This window comes from Ruditapes philippinarum, unplaced genomic scaffold, assembly GCF_026571515.1.
Source record: "Ruditapes philippinarum isolate M1 unplaced genomic scaffold, ASM2657151v2 ctg6180_1_1_1_1, whole genome shotgun sequence".
Classification (NCBI taxonomy): Eukaryota; Metazoa; Mollusca; class Bivalvia; order Venerida; family Veneridae; genus Ruditapes; species Ruditapes philippinarum.
In genome coordinates this window covers 75430-100317 of record NW_026856669.1, presented here as the reverse complement: position 1 = coordinate 100317, position 24888 = coordinate 75430, and the positions used below count along the sequence as shown (strand labels likewise).

General features: G+C 33.4%; 1 protein-coding gene and 2 non-coding genes across 3 annotated transcripts; all 3 read left to right on the top strand.

The window, feature by feature from the left end:
- Positions 1 to 7063: 7063 nt before the first annotated feature.
- On the top strand, positions 7064 to 23513 carry LOC132747269 (transmembrane channel-like protein 7). The gene is made up of 13 exons (XM_060736599.1): positions 7064 to 7165; positions 7896 to 8050; positions 12128 to 12278; positions 12904 to 13065; positions 13651 to 13808; positions 14503 to 14722; positions 15569 to 15666; positions 16526 to 16639; positions 17251 to 17326; positions 20678 to 20805; positions 21554 to 21718; positions 22079 to 22157; positions 23130 to 23513. Exons 1-13 carry the CDS (start codon positions 7064 to 7066, stop codon positions 23190 to 23192), a joined length of 1671 nt encoding a protein of 556 aa, XP_060592582.1. The 3' UTR covers positions 23193 to 23513.
- LOC132747270 (U5 spliceosomal RNA) lies at positions 9946 to 10062 on the top strand. The gene has a single exon (XR_009628106.1). It is a non-coding gene; the product is annotated as a U5 spliceosomal RNA (small nuclear RNA).
- Positions 11093 to 11209, top strand: LOC132747271 (U5 spliceosomal RNA). Its single transcript, XR_009628107.1, has one exon. It is a non-coding gene; the product is annotated as a U5 spliceosomal RNA (small nuclear RNA).
- Positions 23514 to 24888: the final 1375 nt, after the last annotated feature.

Here is a 24888-nt window from a genome sequence, read left to right as displayed (position 1 = left end):
CATCATCATGGTTTCTTATGTTAGGATAGGACATTATATATTCTCTTAGACAATGTTATGTCATGGGTTTATGAACAACATAAATATATATGTGCTCTAACTACGTTTATTATCTAAACTATAGTAATTATGATACATGTGTTAACATATCAGTGTTCTAGAGTATCCTGTCATATGTTACAGTTTACTCATCATGCTACAGACAACCAAAGTAAATAACATTGTGAATATAATTCAATGTCATTGGCAACTTAATCAATGTCGCCAACTGTTGTCGGTTCATATCCCATCATGTGAAGTAGTTATCAAACTAGCTTACTGAATGTCAGTGGTTCTACTCTAGTGCCTGTTTGTGCTTGAAATAATGCACAGAGGGGCACCTGTTTGTCTTCCTCCACCAATAAAACTGCCAACAGTTGCTATACACCATCGCAGTGATGGTGTGACTTAAAAAGCCATAGAAAAATACACAAAAAACCCCTGTACCTAGGCATGTATGATTAACATAGAAATAATCTTTAACCTAAAGTTTACTTCCTGCTACTTCATGGTTAAGGTTGCTATCAATTATAGATTAGTACTCAGCAGAGAGTAAGATTAGTACCTGTAACAATATGGTATTTTTGTCACCTTAGCTATCAATCTTTGTAATACTTCATGTTTATATGTCTCTTTTCATTGTATCATTGTGACATTTATATAAGTTTTATATACTTGGCTGCTGTCAATTTATAAAGAAATCTCTTTTTTTTTCTCTAAAAAAAAGATGTCTGCTGTAGTATAAATTCGTTATAAATATTTCTGACAGGTTATATGGCCATATATAAATGATTGTTTGCAATATAACCTAAAACTGCTATTTGCAAATAGTCATTTATATATGGCCATATAACCTGTCAAAAATCTTTATTACTAATAATGTACACAGCAGGTGTCACAGGAGCATATTATGAAGTCTTGGACAATTTTCTATTTGATACATAGTAATGTAATAGTTTTGTTTTGTGTCTTTGTTTTAGGTGGATTTCTATGATAATATTTAAACAGGAATTGTTACATGAATGTCGTTAGTTAATGCTAAAATGGGCCCATTTTCTGTATTGGTTCGACATGTGATTGCCAACACATTTAATTAAGAACAATTTCCAGGACCATGGATCTATGTGTAGTGTTAGTCGAGTTTAGGTTGATTTAAAATAGAAATTCTGCTAAAAGTATTGAATTTCCAGGACTGTCAAACAATTTTTGAATATTGACTTATGCTGGGACCAATATAAAAATGTTGGCCATGAAGAATGAATTTTCAAACTGAAAGCTAACAGCTTGGCCAATAGGAGACTGATGCATGCTACCATTGAGTGTTAAAGACTATAAAACCTCTATAATGCATGCTTCATTGTTGTACAGACATAAACCCTCATGTTAGGGCCAATATAAAATGTTAACAGTAAGGAATAATGCATGCTGTATTGTTTTACAGATATAAAACCCTCATGTTAGGGCCAATATAAAATGTTAACAGTAAGAATAATGCATGCTGTATTGTTTTACAGATATAAACCCTCATGTTAGGGCCAATATAAAATGTTAACAGTAAGAATAATGCATGCTGTATTGTTTTACAGACATAAAACCCTCATGTTAGGGCCAATATAAAAATGTTAACAGTAAGAATAATGCATGCTGTATTGTTTTTTACAGACATAAAAACCCTCATTGTTTAGGGCCAATATAAAATGTTAACAGTAAGAATGATTGCATGCTACATTGTTTTACAGATATAAACCCTCATGTTTAGGGCCAGTATAAAAATGTTAACAGTAAGAATGATGCATGCTGTATTGTTTTACAGATATAAACCCTCATGTTAGGGCCAATATAAAATGTTAACAGTAAGAATAATGCATGCCTGTATTGTTTTACAGATATAAACCCTTCATGTTAGGGCCAATATAAAATGTTAACAGTAAGAATAAATGCATGCTGTATTGTTTTACAGATATATAACCCTCATGTTAGGGCCAATATAAAATGTTTAACAGTAAGAATAATGCATGCTGTATTGTTTTACAGACATAAACCCTCATGTTGAGGGCCAATATAAAAATGTTAACAGTAAGAATAATGCATGCTGGTTATTGTTTTACAGACATAAACCCTCATGTTAGGGCCAATATAAAATGTTAACAGTAAGAATGATGCACATGCTACATTGTTTTACAGATATAAACCCTCATGTTAGGGCCAGTATAAAATGTTAACAGTAAGAATGATGCATGCTTGTATTGTTTTACAGATATAAACCCTCATGTTAGGGCCAGTATAAAATGTTAACAGTAAGAATAATGCATGCTACATTGTTTTACAGATATAAACCCTCATGTTAGGGCCAATATAAAATGTTAACAGTGAGAATAATGCATGCTACATTGTTTTACAGATATAAACCCTCCTGTTAGGGCCAGTAAAAATGTTAAACAGTAAGAATGATGCATGCTGTATTGTTTTACAGATATAAACCCTCATGTTAGGGCCAAAATATAAAAATGTTAACTGAGAATAATGCATGCTACATTTTTTACAGACATAAACCCTCATGTTTGGCCAATATAAAATGTTAACAGTAAGAATGATGCATGCTGTATTGTTTTACAGATATAAACCCTCCTGTTAGGGCCAGTATAAAATGTTAACAGTGAAAATGATTCATGCTACAGTGTTGTACTGGCATAAAACCCTCATGTTGAGCCAATATAAAAAACTTCATGGTTAGAACAATTTCATGCACCTTTGTTGTACAGACATAAAACCCTCATGGTTGGCCAATATGAGAATAATATATTGTTGTACAGACATAAACCCTCATGTGGATAAACTTCTCATATAAAATGTTAACTGTTGAAAAGTAATGCATATTGCCTTTAAAATGTAGAAAGTTAACAATAGATGTGTGGGATATCGTTTCTGGTGGTTATAGTGTGACATTGTTGTGATTTTTGAACAATTAGTTTTATCATATTTATAAGCAACGCTTAACTAACAAATTAACCTCATAGATGTATTTTTTATGTTCAAATGATGCAACAAACAGTAAAATATCTTCACTAATAGGGTTTTCGTGTTGGAGACAAGGAAAACAAACGGAGATAGAAGTTAAAAAAATTCTGGAAAAAATGTCAAACATGTATTGGGTGTTTCCCCTTGCCCGGTCGCTTTAATACACGTTTTGACTGTAATGTTTTTTAAAATTGCACATGCAATGATCTCATAACAGTTATGTGCTGACTAAAAAAAAAGCTGAGCAAATTCTTTAAACTGCATGACTCCAGAAAAGCCAAAAAAACTTCAAAAAAAAATCAAACTTTAGAAAAAATTTACAAAGATTTTAAGAAGAGTAAAAAGATTCAAAAGGTTCATGAAATAATTTACATGTTGTGTGTTTAATAACTGATTTTGCAGTATTTATTATCATATTTCTACTGCGTGACTAACGCAGTAAAGACTATTTTTTGCATATTTTGACCTCTTTTTTGTCTACTAAACATGGAAGAAGTTGGATTGTAAGTGCCAATTTGCAATGTGTAAATTACATTCTTTTGTTCACTTTCACAATATTTTACTTTTTCAAAACTCTTTTTAAAATTTTTCTTGTAAATAAAGCATGAATCTGGAAGCATACTGCTTTTAGAGCCAATTTTCACATTCATTGCAAAAGAAAAGTAAATAAGGGGCTGCCACTCTTGTTAAGTGAGCTAAATATTATGTAAATCGAAAAAATATCTTTTATTTAATAATAATTTTTAATATATTACTTTTGTGATTTCAGAAATGGCATAGCTTTCACAAGCTGGACAAAAAATTGGGTGTACCAATTGAACTTTGGGCTGGGGCATTCAAGGTCATTGAAGGTGAGAAACTTGAAGCTTTGGGTGGTGTTTTTGTTTTGACTTTATACTTGTTGATAATTACTTTTTCATTTTTGAATTGAAAATTTGTTGTATGTCTATTTTTACATTTTTTTTATAACCCCGGAAAACTTTTTGGGAATTAAATGATTTTGTAAATTTTTTTTTTGATTGGGTTTTTTATGTCACAACAACAACAGGATAGGTCGACGTTCCAGCTTTACGGACGGAGGAAGATCTCGGGTTCCCTTCCATGCATTATTCCAGGCTCGAACGGGCATTTGAGTATAACCACCAACATTCCGTAATTGATCTGCAGAAAGTATCAAAGTCCTGGCAGGATTTGAACCTAGAGCAATGAAGGGGCAAAGTGGTTTGAAAGCCAACAACCTTAAGCCATGACCAAGGTCATCCCCATTGTCAGAGTGAAATACAAAAAAAAGACATTAATCATTTTTAAGTGTCTTTTTTTAATTAAGTATTTAAAGTTAGATTTTTAAAACTGAAATCTATAAAGAAATGATTTTGTCATTGAAGTGTTTAATTGAAAAAAAAAATAAGGTTAGATTTATCAAATTTTAAAATAAACAAATTGAAGAAGAAAAAAAAGACACCTATCTTAATAATTTTTTTTTACACAATCAATCTTTAACCCATAAGACAATTTAATCTTCATGTTTTTGAATTGATTGTTATCTTGTTTAATTTTATTGTTTACCTAAGCCTAAGAATCTTTGTTTAGTGTTTGAATGATAAAGTAATGTTTAACAAGCCATCTAGTAAATCTGATTTCTTGAACACAGTAAATGTAAGAATAAAAGTACTAAAAGCACTGACAAAAGGCGAATTTCAAGTTTGAAAAGTTATTCCAAGATATCTTTCAGATCACACCCTGTCAACCACTTTAAGATATCATATGAAGGTGATATGGCCATCCAAAACTGATTACAGCAGGACAGTCTTGTTCCTTAACTAATTATATCTGTAAATGGAATGGGTACTCCAGACTGAGAGGGATGGGAGTTTCAGTCTATGAGAGGGATTGGTATACCAGTTTGTGAGAGGGATTGGTATACCAGTTTGTGAGAGGGATTGGTATACCAGTTTGTGAGAGGGACTGGTTATACCAGGTTTGTGAGAGGGATTGGGTATACCAGTTTTGTGAGAGGGATGGGTATACCAGTTTTGTGAGAGGGATGGTATACCAGTTGTGAGAGGGATGGGTATATTAGTTTGTGAGAGGATTTGGTATACCAGTTTGTGAGAGGGATTGGGGTATACCAGTTGTGGGAGGGATTGGTATACCAGTTTTTGAGAGGACGGTAATACCAGTTTGGTGAGAGGGGATGGTGTCCTAGACTGTGAGAAGGGATGGGTATACCAGTTTGTGAGAGGAATGGGTTATACCAGATTGTTAGAGGGATTGGTATAACCAGTTTGTGAGAGGGATGGGTGTCCTAGACTGTGAGAGGGATGGGTATACCAGATTGTTAGAGGGATGGGTGTCCTAGACTAAGAGGGATAGGTATACCAGTTTGTGAGAGGGATGAGTGTCCTAGACTGTGAGAGGGATGGGTATACCAGTTTGTGAGAGGGATTGGTATACCAGATTGTGAGAGAGATGGGTGACCTAGACTGTGAGAGGGATTGGTATAACCAGTTTGTGAGAGGGATGGGTGTCCCAAGACTGTGAAGAGGGATGGGTATATACCAGTTTGTGAGAGAGATGGGTGTCCTAGACTGTGGGAGGAATGGGTATACCAGGCTGTGAGAGGAATCAGTATTTCAGGTTGTGAGAGGAATGGGTATACTTGTTTGTGAGAGGGATTGGTATACCAGTTTGTGAGAGGGATTGGTATACCAGTTTGTGAGAGGGATTGGTATACCAGTTTGTGAGAGGGATTGGTATACCAGTTTGTGAGAGGGACTGGTATACCAGTTTGTGAGAGGGATTGGTATACCAGTTTATGAGAGGGATTGGTATACCAGTTTCGTGAGAGGGATGGGTGTCCTAGACTGTGAGAGGGATGGGTATAACCAGATTGTGAGAGGGATGGGTGTCCTAGACTAAGAGGATAGGTATAGCCAGTTTGGTGAGAGGGATGGGTGTCCTAGACTGTGAGAGGGATTGGTATACCAGTTTGTGAGAGGGATGGGTGTCCAAGACTGTGAGAGGGATGGTATACCAGGTTGTGAGAGAGATGGGTGTCCTAGACTGTGTGAGGGATGGGTATAGAACCAATTGTGTGAAGGATTGGTGTCCTAGACTGTGAGAGGAATGGAATATATAACCAGATGTGTGAGAGGGAATCAGTATTTCAGGTTGTTGAGAGGGATGGGTATACCAGTTTTGTGAGAGGGATTTGGTGTCCTAGACTGTGAGAGGGATGGGTATACCAGATTGTGAGAGGGATGGGTATACCAGTTTGTGAGAGGGATGGGTATACCAGTTTGTGAGAGGGATGGGTATACTAGATTGGTAGAGGGATGGGTGTACAGAACTGGTGAGAAGGGATTGGTTATACCAGTTTGGTGAGAGGGAATGAGTGTTTCCTAGACTGTGAGAGGGATGGGTAATAGACCTACCAAGTTTTGTGAGAGGAATGGGTATTTCAAGTTTGTGAGGGGATGGTTGTTCCAGACTGTGAGAGGGATGGGTATACCAGATTTGGAGATGGATGGGTGTCCTAGACTGAGAGGGATTGGTTTTTCTAGTTTGTGAGACGGATGGGTAATCCATTTGGAGAGGGATGGGTGTTTCAGTTTGTGAGAGGGATGGGTGTTCCAGTCTGTGAGAGGGATGTGTATACCAGTTTGTTAGAGGGATGGGTGTTCAAGTCTGTGAGAGGGATGGATATTCCAGTCTGTGAGAAGGTTAGGTATTCCAGTCTTATTGGCAGGGAAAGGCTTACATTAATCTTCTTTCTTTTTTGCAGAACTTTTTTTTATATCAGGAAAACAATCTTTTCTTATTATTTCAGGTCATTTTGGACAATCTAGTACGGTATCCTATTTTCGTTTTCTACGTTGGTTGAGTTTCTGAACCTGTTATGCACCCTCATAATGTTTTGTGTTGTTCTTCTGCCCTTCTTATCCCTGGATGTTGGCGGAAGTTTTGTATCGTCTGTGGAATGCCTGCTCCTCCTATACCGAATAACATGGCTTGTAGTCTCTATACGTTAAACTACACTGCAGATGTTAAATCAAAAGTCAACCAATCCAGTACCGCTGAGAAAGTTCAGGATGTTCTTCAAGGAACGGTATGTTCATTACATATAATTCTATGGTAACAGCAATAGTTTTGTTTATTGATGACTTTATCAACAGAAATATTGTTGTTTATTGTCAATAGAGGTACTTGGGAACTTGGCAAATATGGGTTTTTCCCCATCTAATTCCGGGTACAAACAAAGTTGGTTAATATATTGATGATAAGGGCTATGCCTTGATTACCACTCTATTGTGAAGGGTAATGTACCCTGAAGCTATTACAGTAAAAGGTTGTTTGTATCTCAGGATAAGATAGGGGAATACCCACATTTACCAAGCTCTGGGTAACATCTATACTCAACTAGAATATAGCCACATGCAAGGTCTTTCTTCCTTCTGGTGAATTTTACATGGACTATGGTAATGAGTGATTTAAGTTAGGTTTGACAGTTGCGAATTGTGAAGGTTGTATAAATGACCCTAAAGTTTTTAGATGTAGGAAGATCAGGGATGCCAATATGCCTTGTAAAATATATGTCTTGTTTTCCATTGCTCTTCTTATCCAACTCTTAAAATATTATATCCAAAAATATGCAAGTAAGATCTGTTTGAATAAGGTTTTGTATTATAAACTATTAAAACAAAAACATTTTAAGTTTAACTTTTTGCAAGGTAATTTCAGAATGTTACGTATTTAAAGAAGTATATGTTTAACCAGTTGATGAATTTTAATGGGAAAAAATATGACATATACTGTATATATACATATATATATTCTAGGGTTGGATGGAGAATACTGTGTTATTTTATGGGGCCTATCACAACAAGACGGCTTACCTGATTACAGGAGATGCGTTCACATATAACATGTCCCTCGCTTACCTTTGTGCTGTTGGTCTCACCTTTATGCTGAGCTTTATACTGCTTGTAAAAAAGTAAGTATGTTATCTTATTTTATAGGCTATTGTATTTTTAGCTTGACTGTTTGAAGAATAGGAAGAGCTTGGTATAATCACCCTGGCGTCTTGGTCAGTGACACATTCTGTATAAAGCAGCACGCCTCCCGATCATGCTAATTTTCATGAAAATTTTAAAAATGTATTTGAATGTGTTATATTGTGAAGTAACCATGGGGAACAAATTTACACATTATCAATGACACTTACAAGCCACATAACATAACCAAAAAGTGGTCAAAATATGCATAAATAGCCCTTACTGCATTAGTAATGCAGTTGAAATATAGTTTTAAATAATGAAAAATCAGTCATTAATCACACATAATATGTAAAATATAACTTGAATCTTGAAAATTTTTACTTTTCCTTACATCTTAGTACATTTTTTTCAAATTTAATTTTATTGAAATATTTTGACTCATCTGGAGGCATGTAGCTTTAAGTTTATATGTGCAAGTTGATATGTCAATAAATACTATCCAAAAGTCACTATCCAAGGTCAATAGCTCTGACATTGCTTTTGACACTGACTGGCATCCTATATGTAACAGGCAGATATGTTGTTGTTAACAATAGCAGAATTAAAAGCTGACTGCAAATATTACTTCCAAATCATTTTAATTGTCTTATTGTAAAATTCTGGTCAAAATATAAGCAGGGATTAGTTTCCATGGAGATTAAAATTAATCTTCACGTCATCCTGGTTTTATTCATATTGACTATTAGAAAAAAAAAAAAAAAATGGTAACAAGTAAGATATTTTAGACAATGTGAAATAGTGCCCTTTCTTAAAAAAATTTTTAAAATCTTTTTCTAAAAAATATTATGTTTTTTAATTTTTTTTTTTTTTTAAAAATAGGGTTCCCTCTTTGGGGCCCCAATGCAAAAAAAACAAAACAACAACAACAAAAAAAAACCAAAAAAAAGTTTTCATTTAGATAGATACATAGGAAAAGGAGATTTTTGTGTTTGGCTTTAAAAAGGGTAAAACTTTCCCCCCTTAAGTTACGAACATTTTAAGTTATTTTTCAATATTTTGGAATTGGCAAAACTTAAAAGACTTGGGGTGTTCCTCCCCCCCAAAGGCACTTTTCTTGGGTTTTATATCAACATTACAGTTACTAAAGAAATAAATATGTTTAAACTTTTAAAACAAAAGGGGAAAAGACAAATTTTTCTACAATTTTAAAAAAATAATGTGAAGAAAATGTTGAAAAAGGTACATAATTTAATAAAACAGGTTTTTTTGCACAATTATAAAAATCTAAAAGAACAAAAAATAAAACAAACTGCAAACATGCATTCAAATGAATGGGCAAAAATATTGAAAATGTTGTTTTTTTCATTTACTTAAGGTAAAACATGTCATTAGATTTTTTTTTTTATTGTTATGGTGTTATTAAGACATGTTTTCATTATTTATAATATTATGGCATTATTTTGGATAGGCTTTTATGTTATCTCTCGTAAAAATGTTTACATTGTTTATGATCAGAAGGAAAGATAACCTGAACAAAGATAAATGATTAACATGGTTTATCAGTATATCACTGGTTGTCACCCTTGGCTAAATCAAGTGTGTTATCTATAAATAGCTTCTAAACCGGAAATGAACCAGTTTAATATTCTCTTTGTTACATATTTCAACAAATATCCAGTTTATTTTAAAACATTGATTTTTTTTGGCATGGTTAATTCAAATTTCAGTTGAAGATATAGTTAGTTTTATATACTATAATAAAATTAATCATTTTATATTTCAGATTTATTATTATTCATGTATTTTTATTGATATTTAAAAAGTTAAATTAGTCACCATACTCCAGTTGTAAAATTTGTTGTATATAAACCTTAAATTTTGCGTTTGATGTTAACTCTGGTTTCACTACAGTCACGAATAAATCTTTCGCCTTTTACTAAAGATTTCCGTGCAGTGGAACAATCAATGAGTCTATAGACTTATTTCTGAAATCCTTCTAACGAAGGATACTTAAACAATTTAATATATGATAATCATGTTATCATTATTTTATAAGTGTTATGATTTTGTTTAAAATGCAAAATCCAACTATTCATTGGTATATAGTTATGAAAGTTGTGACTGATTCTTTCTATATTGTCATATCTTATTCCTTAGCAAGTAGAGCTGAGTCTTGACTGGGATTCATGCTCAGATTACTATCATCATTGTTCAGCCTGTTAGTTGCTTTATCTGACACTAACCTATTCATCAACACTGACAGGCATCCTATATTTTACAGGCATATGATGTTGTTAACATAGCAGAATGAAAAACATTGCATAACACAAGAAAGCCCAACACAGCAAAATTGTAAAATGTTGCAGGCTAGGTTTGATTGAGCCTGTTCATGGATGGTACTGAAAAGTGCAAGTTACTGTCCACACCCCCTAGCACCGGCTTAAGCAGAATTCAACATTTAAACACAAAAATGGTCATTCAAATTGGCTTATTGAATTGTTTTGTCAAGATAGGGAATCATAAATTACTTAAATTCTTTCTGTGAAGATTCAAACTTAACTGCATGTCATCCCAATATCATTTGTATTAAATACAGTGTAAGGAAAAATGAGAAGAGTATATTCAGTACCATGTTTTAGACAGAGTGAAATGGTCAAGAATCTTTTCGTAATATTTAAACATTTTTGAACAAAGACTAATGATCAACATGGTTGTTATCAGGATATCACTGGTTGTTGCCCTTGGCCAAATCTCTAAATAGCTTCTAAGCTGGAAATAAACCAGTTTAATATTCTCTTTGTTACATATTTAAACAAATATCTAATTTATTTAAAAATGTTGGATTTTTTTTTCATGGTTAACTCAAATTTAAGTTGAAGATATAGTTAGTTTTATATACTATGATAAAATTAATCATTTTATATTTCAGATTTATTATTATTCATGTATTTTTTATGGATATTTTAAAAGTTGAATTGGTCACCATACTCCTGTTGTAAAATTTGTTGTATATAAACCTTAAATTTTGTGTTAAAAGTTAACTCTGGTTTCACTACAGTCACGAATAAATCTTTCGCCTTTTACTAAAGATTTCCGTGCAGTGGAACAATCAATGAGTCTATAGACTTATTTCTGAAATCCTTCTAACAAAGGATACTTAAACAAACCAATTTAAGATAAAAATGTTGTCAGTTTTTGTTAAGTGTTATGATTTTGTTTAAAACCATCATATTGTGATGTGGTAACAGATTGGTGATCTATATCATCACTTGAAATGCTGTAAAAATTGGTTGCATTTTATCAGTCTGTATATTAAAATATTCCCCCCCTGACCCTTTACCACATTGGTTGTTTTTGTTGATACATCTAAACAATGCCTGAGATAAAAAAGAAAATCCTGTTCATGAAATAAATTTTATGTTAAAAATAAAAATATTATTTTAAAAATCTTATTTGTTAGAAATACTGCAAATTGATTGGTGAAATGATACTAGTAGTTAAATTACACATTAAAATTGTATCCTTAATTTGTATTCTCACAAAAAAAGGGGTAAGAGTGATTTTTGAAAAGGGTCAAGTGACTATATAATAAATGCAAAAAAAATTTATATTGGGCTTATTCCAGGGTTTCAGAATTGTCTAAAACTCAAAATGTCTGGGGATGTGGTACTTTGTTTACAACTGAATGTTTAAAAATATACTCTGCTTGAGAAAAAATATTTTAATCACAGAAGTTTATTGAAATCTATGAAATCGTTATTGAATATGTCTATTTTGAATAATATAATGAATAAACTGATGTATGGGAAGCTGCGTTTCCTATTACAGGGAAAGAAAAAATTTCTTTTTCTTGAAAAAGGTGCCAGTTTATATTTCAATTCATATTGTAACCATTTGTTGTGTGTAGAATTATAAACCTAACCATGAGTATCTTCTTTGTGTGCTGCTTTGTCAAAACATGTTTATTTCTATGTTTACAAAGTAATCAATATTTTCTAATATGATTATCAAATTTGAGCATAGTATATCAAGATAGGACTGTAAGAACTTGACACCATAAGTATCTGTTATAGTTCGGCTAAAGGATTGAAGCAGAGTGCAGTATCATCAGTGGGTGGAAACATCACCATGTATTGTAATAAAGTGTTTGGAGCCTGGGATTACTGTATATCTGAATCCAAAACTGCTCAATTAAAACATTCCAACCTTCTCCAAGATTTTAAGGTAAGATTCCATCAAAGTATAACCAGAGAAAAACTGTTGTAAATGTCAAGATTTAAAAAACTATGATTTTTTTTATAAGATTACATTTTTAGAAGTTTTAAGACTGAAGTTAGTCTACCGGCTTAGCTCAATAGGGAGAGCATTGAATTATTAATTCATCTAAAGGTAGCAGGTTCGCTCCTCGGCCGAGGTAAAATGTCTACATGGCAATCGATCTCGAATATGAGTCTATTGGTCATTTGCCTCTTACAGCAGATTCAGAATCACCTGAGATTAGAAGTTTGTCACGTACGAAGAAATTAGACATTATTGGTCCTATATGTTTAGCTCAATAGAGAGAGCATTGGATAAGTAATTAATAGAACATGAGTCTCAGATTGGTCATTTGTCTGTCACCACGGATTCAGAAATCATGTAGGAGTAGAAGTCGGTCACTTCAGGAGAAATTTGTCATTATTGGTCATTAACCGAAACTGTCAATAGCATTATCATTTATACCTAGGCTATCGTCAGATATTTCGTGATTATAAAGATTTAAGACTTCTGCTATCTGTTTTACAATATAGTGATTCTTGTAACGAAATGAAAAAAATTAAAAACAGGACATTTTTTTTTCAAAAAACAGAATGATTTAGAGTACCAGAGGTTACAGTGGAAGAAAGCAAGTCGGACAGCAAAAGAAAAGTTCAAGTTATATTCAATACGGGTCCTTATTAACATTCTGGTGATAGCCATGCTTGGAGGGGCCTTGTACCTTATCTACTATACCAATGAACAACTTGTCACTGTAAGTGTCAATAACCCTTTCTTATTGTGTAATGTTTTTGTGCCTGAATAATACTTAGATATACAATGACTAGAAATATAATTCCTTTGCAAAAAAATAAATTTTCAAATGCCCGAAAGGGAGGTAAATAGTGTATTTCTGTTTGTCCGTCTGGTACAATCTCGTCTCCACTTCATCTCCACAACTAGTTGTCTGGTTTAAAGGAAAGCTTCGCTGAAATGATTCCACCCTTGTTATGCATTGTATTGTCCACCAGTGTTTGTTTGTTTGTCGTCCATCCAGTGCAGTTTTCGATCTCTGCACCTCATTTTTACAACCAGTAGTCTAATATCATCAAGCTTTGTTTTGCATTGCATTTGTACATTTCATTTGAATCAGATGTTTTTAGAGGTTTGGCCTCTTTAATATTTATACATAGGGTATGTAGAGGTATAATTTTGTGTGTACAAAAAATTTTGGTCTCTGTCTTTGTCTTTATCCTTTATTATATACAGAGAAATGCCAATGGAGGAACTATTAAACTGGCATCCTTTTATCCTATTGGTCACTTTTCATGCTATAATTTTGTTATTACACCATTTTCAGAATTCTCAGACATTAAATGAGACTGAGGCATTAATGATGCAATATCTACCTTCGATAACAATCATGCTGCTAAACGTTATCGTACCATTTATATTTAACAAGTTGGTTATAGCCGAAGACTACATGCCAGCTTTTGCCATCAGGATTACTCTCATTAGGTATGTAATAATATATAAATGAAAACTTGGGAAATATAAGTATGAAAAATCAGGAGATGCTTTAAGTATGCTAGATTTGCTAACTGTTTAGACAGGAATGTCTAACTTGAGGGTAATTGTTGAAGGCCTTCCACAAAGCTTTGCATAGTAACTACCTAACAGGTCCTGTGAGTCGAATATTTCTGTATGTTTTGGCATGGTGGTACCCAGTGTTTTATTCTTGCATATATTATATATTTATCAAAGTATGAAAAAACTTTCTTTCTTTCTAGCATAGCAATAATGATTTTTCATTGACTTAAAAAAGATTAACTGAATATCTAAGCTTAAGGTTGACATGCTGCAACAGTGATTTTAAGACAAATACGCAAGCTAGCCTGGCTCTATACTGTTAACATATGAGCCGTGTCACGACAAAACCAACACAGTGGGTTTGCGACCAGCATGGATCCAGACCAGCCTGCGCATCCGTGCAGTCTGATCAGAATCCATGCTGTTCGCTTACCAACCTTATTACAAGTAGAGAAACTGACAGCGAACAGCATGGATCCTGATCAGACTGCGCGGATGCGCAGGCTGGTCTGGATCCATGCTGGTCGCAAACGCACTGTGTTGGTTTTGTCGTGACGCGGTTCAAATTAGTTTTGGTTCCAGTATGGTAAAGATTACAGACATTTTATTAAACTTATTTTAGGACCGTATTGCTTAGATTATCATCACTGGGTATATTGATGATATCATTGTACACAAGTCTTCAACCGAAGAAGAGAGATCAGGAGGTTCTCTTACCATGTGATAATCTTATAATCGATCTGAAAAACAAAACAGGAATTACAACAACACCAGTTACAACAACAACAACAGGCAATACAACAACAACAACAAAATCATCATCTCAACTGGCAGATAACATGGTATGACTATTCATTCAATAGTTTTACTTAATGGAAAAAAAAATGAATAATGATGATTAAGGTCAAGGTCACTGTTACTAAAAATAGAAATTCTGTTTCAGCTCAATAACCTAAGTAAGTTTGACCTATTGACACCAAACTTTGTGTATGGATAGCTTATATCAAGAGGCAGCGTGGGATTGCTATCCAGGTGTCTGTCATCAAGGTCACTGTTACTTAAAGAGAAATTCAGTTTCAGCTCAATAACTTGAGTTTGCTTTGGCCTATTGAGACCAAACTTGATGTGTAGGTAGTTTATATCAAGAGGCAGCTTGGGATTGCTACCCAGGTGTCAGTGGTCAAGGTCACTGATACTTAAAATAAAATTTCTGTTTCTGCTCAATTACTTGAGTTTGCTTTGGCCCATTGACACCAAACTTGGTGAATGGGTAGCTTATATCAAGAGGCAGCTTTGGATTGCTACCCAGGTGTCTGTGATCAAGGTTAATGTATTCAGTTTTCACGTAATAACTTGAGTTTGCTTTGATATTTTGACACCAAACTTGCTGAGTGGCAGCTTTGGATTGCCACTTAGATATCTGGGAGCAAGGTCAAGGTCATTTGCTTACAATAGAATTTTCAGCTTCTACTCAATAACTTCAGTGCACTTTGACCTATTGATTACTGTCACATCAAAACTTGGTCGTTGAAAACCTGGTTTTCGTCGCATTGCGGCACTTCTTGTATTAGTTTTAAACTACCAATTTGAAGGCGACTTTGTGTTTGGTTATGACAACTCTTATTTATTCAAATGTTATTTTAAAAGAATTTGTACATGCATATGAATATACTGAGATTTATTTTCAGTGTTGGGAAACATATGTAGGGCAACAGATCTACAAACTCGTGATGCTGAACTTCATTGTAGTAGTACTAAGCACTGTATGTGGAGAATTCCCTAGAAAGTAAGTGTTTTTGTTTGCTATTGGAAAAAGAAAATTTCCTTGGAAGTAAATTTGTTTGTTTGTTATTGGATTTTGAGGATACCCTAGAAAGTTTGTTTGTTTGTTTGGTATTTTAAATTTAGAATTTCTTAGAAAATTTTCTTCTCTATCGAAAATTAAGAATTCCTAAGAAAGCAAGTTTGTTTGTTTGTTATTGGAAATTTAGAGTTCCTTAGAAAGTATGCTTGTTTCTTTGTCAATGGAAATTGAGCGTTCCTTAGAAAGCACGTTTGTTTCTTTGTTATTGGAAATTGAGAGTTCCTTAGAAAGCATGTTTGTTTTTTTGTTATTGAAAATTGAGAGTTCCTTAGAAAGGGTTTTTTTGTTATTGAAAATTGAGAGTTCCTTAGAAAGCATGTTTGTTTCTTTGTTATTGGAAATTGAGAGTTTCTTAGAAAGTATGCTTGTTTCTTTGTTATTGGAAATTGAGAGTTCCTTAGAAAGCAAGTTTGTTTCTTTGTTATTGGAAATTGAGAGTTCCTTAAAAAGCATGTTTGTTTCTTTGTTATTGGAAATTGAGAGTTCCTTAGAAAGCATGTTTGTTTCTTTGTTATTGGAAATTGAGAGTTCCTTATAAAGCACGTTTTTTTCTTTGTTATTGAAAGAGTTCCTTAGAAAGCATGTTTGTTTCTTTGTTATTGGATATTGAGAGTTCCTTAGAAAGCATGTTTGTTTCTTTGTTATTGGAAATTGAGAGTTCCTTAAGCAGCATGTTTGTTTCTTTGAAACCTTGAAATATCCTTGACCTTGTTTATTTACAGAACCAGGTATGCTGCTAGGCATGCAATCATTATTAACTTTATTTTCCATTACCTTTCAGGTTTGTGTATGATAAACTTCATGACAAATTGAAAGTAGTAAATTTGGTCGGACAACAGGTTTTTGACCTTTCAAAAAATATCCTTGACCTTGTTTATTTACAGACTCTATGCTGGTATGTATTAGAAGACATTTGCAAAGGATTGTTTTAAGAAAGAAAAACTGTTTAGCTAGCTGACTGACTTGGCGGTTCTAATGAGATGCCTGTTTGTGCCTTAACTTTGCTGAAAGGGGCACTTGTCTCCAATAGTAAGACTAGAAAGTTGCCATATGACCTGAACAGTGACATTTTCTATAAAATATACACATATAGCCAATTGTCAGTTGTATGGACATACTTCAATTCCACGATATACTATACGAATCTTACACAGGCTGCTGGTACAGACCGGAATATCTACCTCAAGGCTTAAATTAAATTCTAACGGTGCTAACGTGGTTCTGTCATGTTCCTTCAAAACAGTAACCCAATAATCTTGTCTGTGACAAATTTGAGTGTTTGATTCTTTTCTTGCCTATTACATATAAGTCATATTTCAGAAAGAAATTTCATTTTGCATTTGTTTCTCATAGAAGCATAATTTTGAATTTATAACTTCATTCATAACTGATTAAAAAATATTTGAAAATGTAAATGTAATGAAATGAAAAATTAGGTCCTCTTTTAACTAGAATTTGTTATATAAACTTATTGTATCCATAGTTCTATATATTTTTATATTTCAGGCTTGGGTTGTTTTTCAGTCCAATCATTCCTGCCATGTGTTTTGTTAAATGTTTCATTTTCTTCTATTTGAAAAAGGTAGGTGTATATAATAATAATGTCTGGAATTCTATGTTTTCAAATCCAGCTTGCAACATTTCCACTTTTGCCATGTTGGGCTTTCTTTAAGGTTCCCACTTTGATTATTTAATCTTTGAAAAACAGTAATTGTATAACCTATTGGAGATGGAATATATATAAGCCTATCTGAAGAAAAGATTAAGATTTTATAACGCAATTTGACCCCTCACCTAAAGAGCCAAGAGATCAGGACTGGCACCTAACTAAACAGATTCTTGAGAAGTTGATCTTTTTGGCGTCCGCGCCAAAGCGCGGCGCCTCTTATGGAATGAAATCAGATTTTGTGAAAGGGCAATTGCACTTTCTCGGGCCTTTTAGTCGGTCATAATAGCCGATCTTTCCGATTGGATGGTGTTTTGATTATTAAAAATGAATAACGAACTGGAGAATTTTGCAATGCAAAAATATTCAAATGAAATAATCTTCTGTCAATTAATCGCGCTCTATTACTCGCGCTCTATGTTTTTTTTATTAATTATATTGTTATTATTTGGTTTAAACGTTACGTATTTCACACTTGCCATGTAAAATATATCTGATGGAATTGTCCATCTTGCAATATGGACTAGTAATTTATAATTTTTAGGGAAAATTTTGAAATATATACAGATTCAACCTTATTCTGCACCAGTTGCTTTGGCAAAATCAGAAGGCTGAGAGATAAGCTTGATTATAAATACAGCTTGTAGCTTGTTTGAACTACTCCTGGAACTAACCAGTACTGGTGTCATATTAGGAAACATGGACATGACCCCAGTAGGGATCAAACCCACATTTCCTAGGTTGCAAGACAGACACCTTTACCACTTGGCCACCACAATCCTGTTGTATTGATGATGTATTGCTACTTACAAATATTAAATAAAATGTTTAAACAAAATTGAATAATATCTTTAGATTAGCTTAGTGCATTCTCGTCTTTAGTAACTTCAAATTTGTCATTCTGAATTTCATAATGCACCCTGCATTACATTTTGGAACTATTCATTATAATTGTGAGGGATTTCACTATCTGATTGCTTAAAAATTAAACAAGCCAACAAGCTAAAGTCTGGTTAAAATCCTTTCTATGAACTGATGATCATGGCACTAGCATTTAACCCTAAACCTGCTGACTTAACTTTTATGCTCCCTGAAGGGTGAGCATATAGTCACCGCTTTGTCTGTCTCTCTGTCTGGGCTATTTAAGAGAAGTAGAGGCCATGTAGCTGTAAACAGAACAAAAGAGAACAATAAAGTTCATTCCATAACAATAGAATAAAGGGCCATGGCCCTCTATTTAACAAAAGGAAATAACAAAAGAAATGGCCACTTAGTCCATTTCAGTAGCACATCCGTCCGTCCATCTGTCCGCTTTTCTTGTCCGGGACATAACTTTAAAACAACAAGGTATCAACATGAAACTTTGTAGGTAGATAGATCTCATTGAGTAGAAGTGCAGTGCAAAAGAATCATAACTCTGTTTTGTCTAATTTTGGAGTTATTGTCCTTTGTTCATTTTTACACTTTGAACTTTGTCCGGGACATAACTCTAAAACTATAAGAGATATCAACATGAAACTTTGTAGGTAGATAGATCTCATTGAGAGGAAGTGCAGTGCAAAAGAACCATAACTCTGTCTTGCCTAATTTTGGAGTTATTGCCCTTTGTTCTTTTTTTACACTTTGAACTTTGTCCGGGACATAACTCTTAAACTTTAAGAGATATCAAAATGAAACTTTGTAGGTAAGTAGATCTCATTGGGTAGAAATGCAAAAGAACCATGACTTTGCCTTGCCTAATTTTGGAGTAATTGCCTTTGTTCATTTTTATACTTTGAACTTTGCCATGGACATATCTCTGAAATCTCTGAAACCATAAGAGGTATCAACATGAAACTTTGTAGGTAGATTTCTCTCATGAAATAGAAGTGCAGTACTTTGCCTTGCTTAATTTGGGAGTTACACTTTGAATTTTGTCTATGACATAACTCTGACACTAAAGAGGTATACTTTCCTGTGTCCAAAACCTATAAAAAAAAAAGCATCACCCGGTTGAACTGGTTCTTGTTTTAAAGGAGCTTCCAATTTTTATGATCATCCATCATATCAAGAGTTTTATGTTAATCATTGTAAAAGTAAATATTTAATCAAAGTAGATTGAATATTTTGATGCTAAATTTTGCATCTTTTTGTTTTTTCTCCCAGAGCTAAGGTAAAGTTGAATAGTTTTAGCACAAGTTTAATAAATTAATTCTAATCTAATGAAAGCTATATTTTTATATTGATTATCATGTCACAATAATTCTTGGTGACAGTGTTTAACTTACAGAATACTAATGCTTTCATGAGTAACTAAACATCACTTTGCATTATTAACTTTTTTTCTCTAATTTATTCGGCTTTCTGCTTTTGTTTTATATTACAGAAACTAATATTTATTTTCTCATTCTGTGTATTCCTATGACAACCTTCACATGATTTACATTATTATTTTGGTATGGGAGATTTTAAATAGATTTTCATATGCATGTATTTATAATTTTTCACATGACATTCCATCAAATTCTTATAGATCAATTCGAAAACTGTTCTAGAATTGCAATTAATCTTTACTTTATGTTCCACGCTCATGTAGTTTTACATTTGACTGTAAAATAGTTTTGTTTTCTGTAGTGAATTAATTAGAAAATAGATAGTATCTTTTATAAACAGTTAAGATAAGACTTGGCAATGCATACTTTACTAGGGGTTATTTCTTTTTTCCAAAATTGATTTTTCCATTTAGCCTACTATCAATATTGTTACTTTTGTTCTTTTTTCCAAAATTGATTTTTCCATTTACTATCAATATTATTACTTTTGTTATATACTTTTCATTTGTTGACTTTACATGCATGTGATGCAATAAAATAAGCTTCCATAACTAAACTTCCATATGAGCCGCGTCACGACAAAACCAACATAATGGGTTTGCGACCAGCATGGATCCAGACCAGCCTGCGCATCCGCACAGTCTGATCAGGATCCATGCTGTTCGCTTACAAACCCTATAACAAGTAGAGAAACTGATACAAACAGCATGGATCCTGATCAGACTGTGCGGACGCACAGGCTGGTCTGGATCCATGCTGGTCGCAAACGCACTATGTTGGTTTTGTCATGACGTGGCTCATATTGACTTTTGGTCGGTCATTCAGTAGCCTGCTTTGTTTCTGTACTTTATACGGATAACTGATTTACTGATTATTTACATTTGTCAATTTTTGGAAGATTATTACAACACAACATCATTATTTAAATATTTTAAAATAATGGTGTTTTTTTCAGGGATCATTGCTAACGAACTGTTTACCTATGCAGCAGTATGGCACATCTAAGTCAAACTCTCTGTTTATGATGGTGCTTCTACTGTCATTCTTCCTCGCCTCGGCACCTATCATATACATGATCGGGAGGTACAAAACTTTATAATTAATCCTAACTTATTTAAATTGATTGTGAAATAATATCAGGTAACTTACTAGAAGCTTAGAGGCTCTGACCCTAGTATTGACCAGACTTCAATGACGATGGCCGAGTGGTTAGGGAAGTTGACTTCAAACCACTTGCCTTTCACAGCTGTAGATTTCGAGCTACATAATCGGATTCTACATTTGAGAAAGCTATCCAGCTAGCTTACAAAATGTTGGTGGTTCTACTCTGAAATAATGCACAGAGGGGCAGCTGAGGTCTTCTTCCACCAGTAACACTGTAAAGTCGCCTGATCTATACTGTGTTGGTAAGATGTAAAACTCAACAAAAAATTGAAACATTACCCTTGACCCTTGGGAAAATCGATTGGTTTTTCTTTTTGGCAAACTTGATTTTTTTGCCTCAGATAAAAATGGAACTCAGCTCTCTTATAATGTTTTACCTTCATCGTTTTATGTCTGCATAATGATAAACTAGGGAATTGAATTCACAATGTAACACATTTTAAGCAAAACATGTAAGTATTCAAGCCAGAATATTACAGGTTTAAAGAACTATTCAACTATATAATTATAATTATTTTCAAGAGAAGAAAATGTTATTAGTCAAGACCTATAATGAAATAAAAAAAATCTAAAAAAATATTTAAAAATTTCAGTCCTGCTGATTGCTTATGTAGTTGTTTTATAAAAATACAATTTGAAATTTTTTTTTTTAAAATTTCCTTTCCAGTTTACCACCATCTCAAAGCTGTGGACCATTCCGTGTACACGGGAACAATAGTTTTGTCATGTTTGACACTATAACGTACCTTGTTGGCAGTTTTGATAAGGCCAAAGATGTTTTCTTCTTTATGGGAACTGGGGGATTCATGGCAATACTGGCTTTGTGCCTATGGTCAGTTCCCTTTGTTGATGAATTTTATAATGATTTTTATTTATTTTTATTTTTACATGTATATATTAGCACATAACTTTAAAAAATGCATTTTTTGGTGTTAGAAATGATAATAAATTAATACATCAGAAATTATTTTGGAGGCACATGTTTATAACCTTCCTTTCTTCAAAATCCTTCCTCCCTTCTTTCATTCAAATTCCTTCCTTTCTTCTGATTCCTTCCTTCCTTTGCATTTGTCAGTACTTTACACCTTTAACCATCGATTTAAGTGGCAGGCTGCTGTTATACTTAAACACTTGCTCTTTATAAATTGTCTTTTTATATTTGGTAGAATTATTATGCAATTTATAATTTCAGTTTATTGATGTATTATTTCTGGATGGTTGGTCAAGCTAACTACAAGCTTTCTAAAAGTCTTCGAGAACAACTTAAGATCGTAAGTACTTTTCCGTTTTTCTTTTTTCTGCTCGTATAAAAAGTAATTCGCTTTTGCCACCTGTATAGAACAAGACCAGCCTGCACATCTGTGCAATCTGAGCAGGCTCTATACTATTGGTAGCTCAATATCTTAATTTGATATTGAAATCCCTTATACTTTAAATGGGCTGTTCCAAATTCACAAAAGGTAAACCCATTACTAAAATTCAGAAGGTTAAAGGTTTATTTATTAAAATGTTTGTGATAATACATTCATATTTTGTTCCACTATATCAGCAAATGACAACTTAATATGTATTGTTATTGTTATGAACCTATACTTTTACAGATATCTTTGACTATAAAGAGTGACATGTTCTAATCTCATATTGTTATGTAACCTTATTTAAAGCCAAAGAAAAACAAAATTAGGACCCCTGTCTTATAAGTGGTCAGTCTTAAAGGTGAGTTAGTACGGTACAATAACATTTTGATCTGCAAAAGTGAAATTTTAGTAAGCTGAAAGACCTAATATCATAAATCAGTGTTTCTTGCATATCAGATTGGAGTTTCTATTAGTTTACCCATGCCAGAAATTTCATCTGGCATTGGGTGATGCCACAAGAGTAGCGTGCTGTACAATGGCATGCTTAGGATGACGTTATTTTACCGTTATGATCAAAGTTGTAATTTCGTATGCTTCTGTAAGGAAATAGTTACGGGTGCAATGACATAAATTTTCATAGAAATTGCTTTATTAAGGTAAAAAAATCTAAAATATGATGGAATATGGTAGAGTATGCAAGAAAAAATATCTGACATATGTCTGTGACTCGGATCGAAATACCCATCCCTTGGGAACCCACCCATGGTCTGGTCCCTTCAGAATGAATATTTCAACCAAACTGCAACATATGACAGATATTATTGATAAATATTGGTGGGCCCATGTAGCGTGGAAAAGCTGTAATTACATTTATTTATTTTTCAGGAGGGTCAGGACAAACAGTTTCTTGTTGCACGTGTTAATGAAGCATTAGACAGGGATTACTAATCGCACGCATGTCACATGATAACTTGAATTTCTTTGTTTGGTGTATAATTTTTTTGCTTCATAGTTTATGATGACACTACTAAACTGTCAAATTACTTGCCAAAATGGAGCATTGGTTATTCATTGGTTGTTACATTTTTTTTTTGTGATTGGTGTTGAATTAATTTGAAAACATTGTTTAAGCCGGTGCTAGAGGCATGAATGGTAACTTACACTTTCTAGGACCATCCTGATGAATAGACTTAAAACAATCCTGCAACATTTCTAATTTTGCCATTTTGTGCGTTCTTTAGGGATTCTGTTTTTCTCTATGTCTTTCAAATATAAATGTAGATTCAATTTTGCAAATTAAAATTTGTGTATGATAAACACTTTTTTTATAAGTAGTTAAAAATATTAATAAAAACTACAGAAATATATCATTTGTATATTCTTGTACAATATTTTTTGAAATATAAATGTAGAATGTTCTTAGTGATTAAGAATGAGAGAATAAACGGATAAGGGTGGTGATGTCTTGATTACCTGTTTCTTACCTGTTCATCCGACATTTGACCTGCATTTCTGCACTGGTCTTTATTATACCTTGAGCCGCGCCATGACAAAACCAACATAATGGGTTTGCAACCAGCATGGATCCAGACCAGCCTGCGCATCAGTGCAGTCTGATCAGGATCCATGCTGTTCGCTTACAAACCCTATAACAAGAAGAGAAACTGATAGCGAACTGCATGGATCCTGATCAGACTGTGCGGATGCGCAGGCTGGTCTGGATCCATGCTGGTTGCAAACCCATTATGTTGGTTTTGTTATGGCGCGGATCCCTTTTGTTCATTGGCATCAGTTGATGGCATCATTGTTGCAGTGGGTTATATTAAGGGATGGGGGCACTGTGGCAATATCAAACGTCTGGCGGCAACAAATTTGTTGATGTTTATTTTGTGTTTGTGGCCGCTGTGACACTCAGTGACATTCCATAGAACATTTAAGATTAAGAATGAACATTTTTATGATGTATAATAATATTTTCAACAAAATTGTCCATGATGTTACAAACCTTTCTTTATGGACCAATTCTTATAAGTCAGATTTGATTGACAAAGAAAGATTTAATTATATGTTTCTATAATTTATAAGGCATTTATTTAGAATCTTTTGCAGTTGTTTGATTAAATGTTTTATTTTTGAAAACAGATTTTAAAACATTTAGGAAATAATTGTTTATACTAAGATCCATTAAATATTTCTGTCAAAAAATTGAACTGTTTTACTTTAACCCTTTCCACTCTAAAAATCTTAAATGGACTTGACCATCTTTCAATCTGGATAAGACCATTGATCTTTTTTAGGGAAAATTTCAAAATATGCACTGAAATATGACTGAATAGCGAATAGTACAGCCCATGATCAGATGGCACAATGGCACAAATGTGCTGGCTAATCTTGGTCTGCACTGGCAAATGGATAAATTCAATTGCCACTGTTAAGTATTAAATGGAAGGAAAGGTAACTTTGTGAATCATAGTACATTTTGTATCTTATAAAAATGGTTTAAGGCCTTCTTACAATGATTATAGTTTTAAATTGAAATTAGAAACAGGTTCAGGAACTATGTAATTATATTTTTGGTACTTTGGTATTAGACATGAACAATTTAAGCTTTTACACACCATCATTGTAATTCGTTGAGTCATTA

Bases quoted from the DNA above. Each gene is read 5' to 3' on its own strand.
- LOC132747269 (XM_060736599.1), top strand. From the start codon at position 7,064: ATGGCTTGTAGTCTCTATACGTTAAACTACACTGCAGATGTTAAATCA. The intron at 7,166-7,895 runs GTATGTTCATTA...TATATATTCTAG, and splicing joins AGGATGTTCTTCAAGGAACG to GGTTGGATGGAGAATACTGT. The intron at 17,327-20,677 runs GTAGGTGTATAT...TGTTTTTTTCAG, and splicing joins TTTTCTTCTATTTGAAAAAG to GGATCATTGCTAACGAACTG.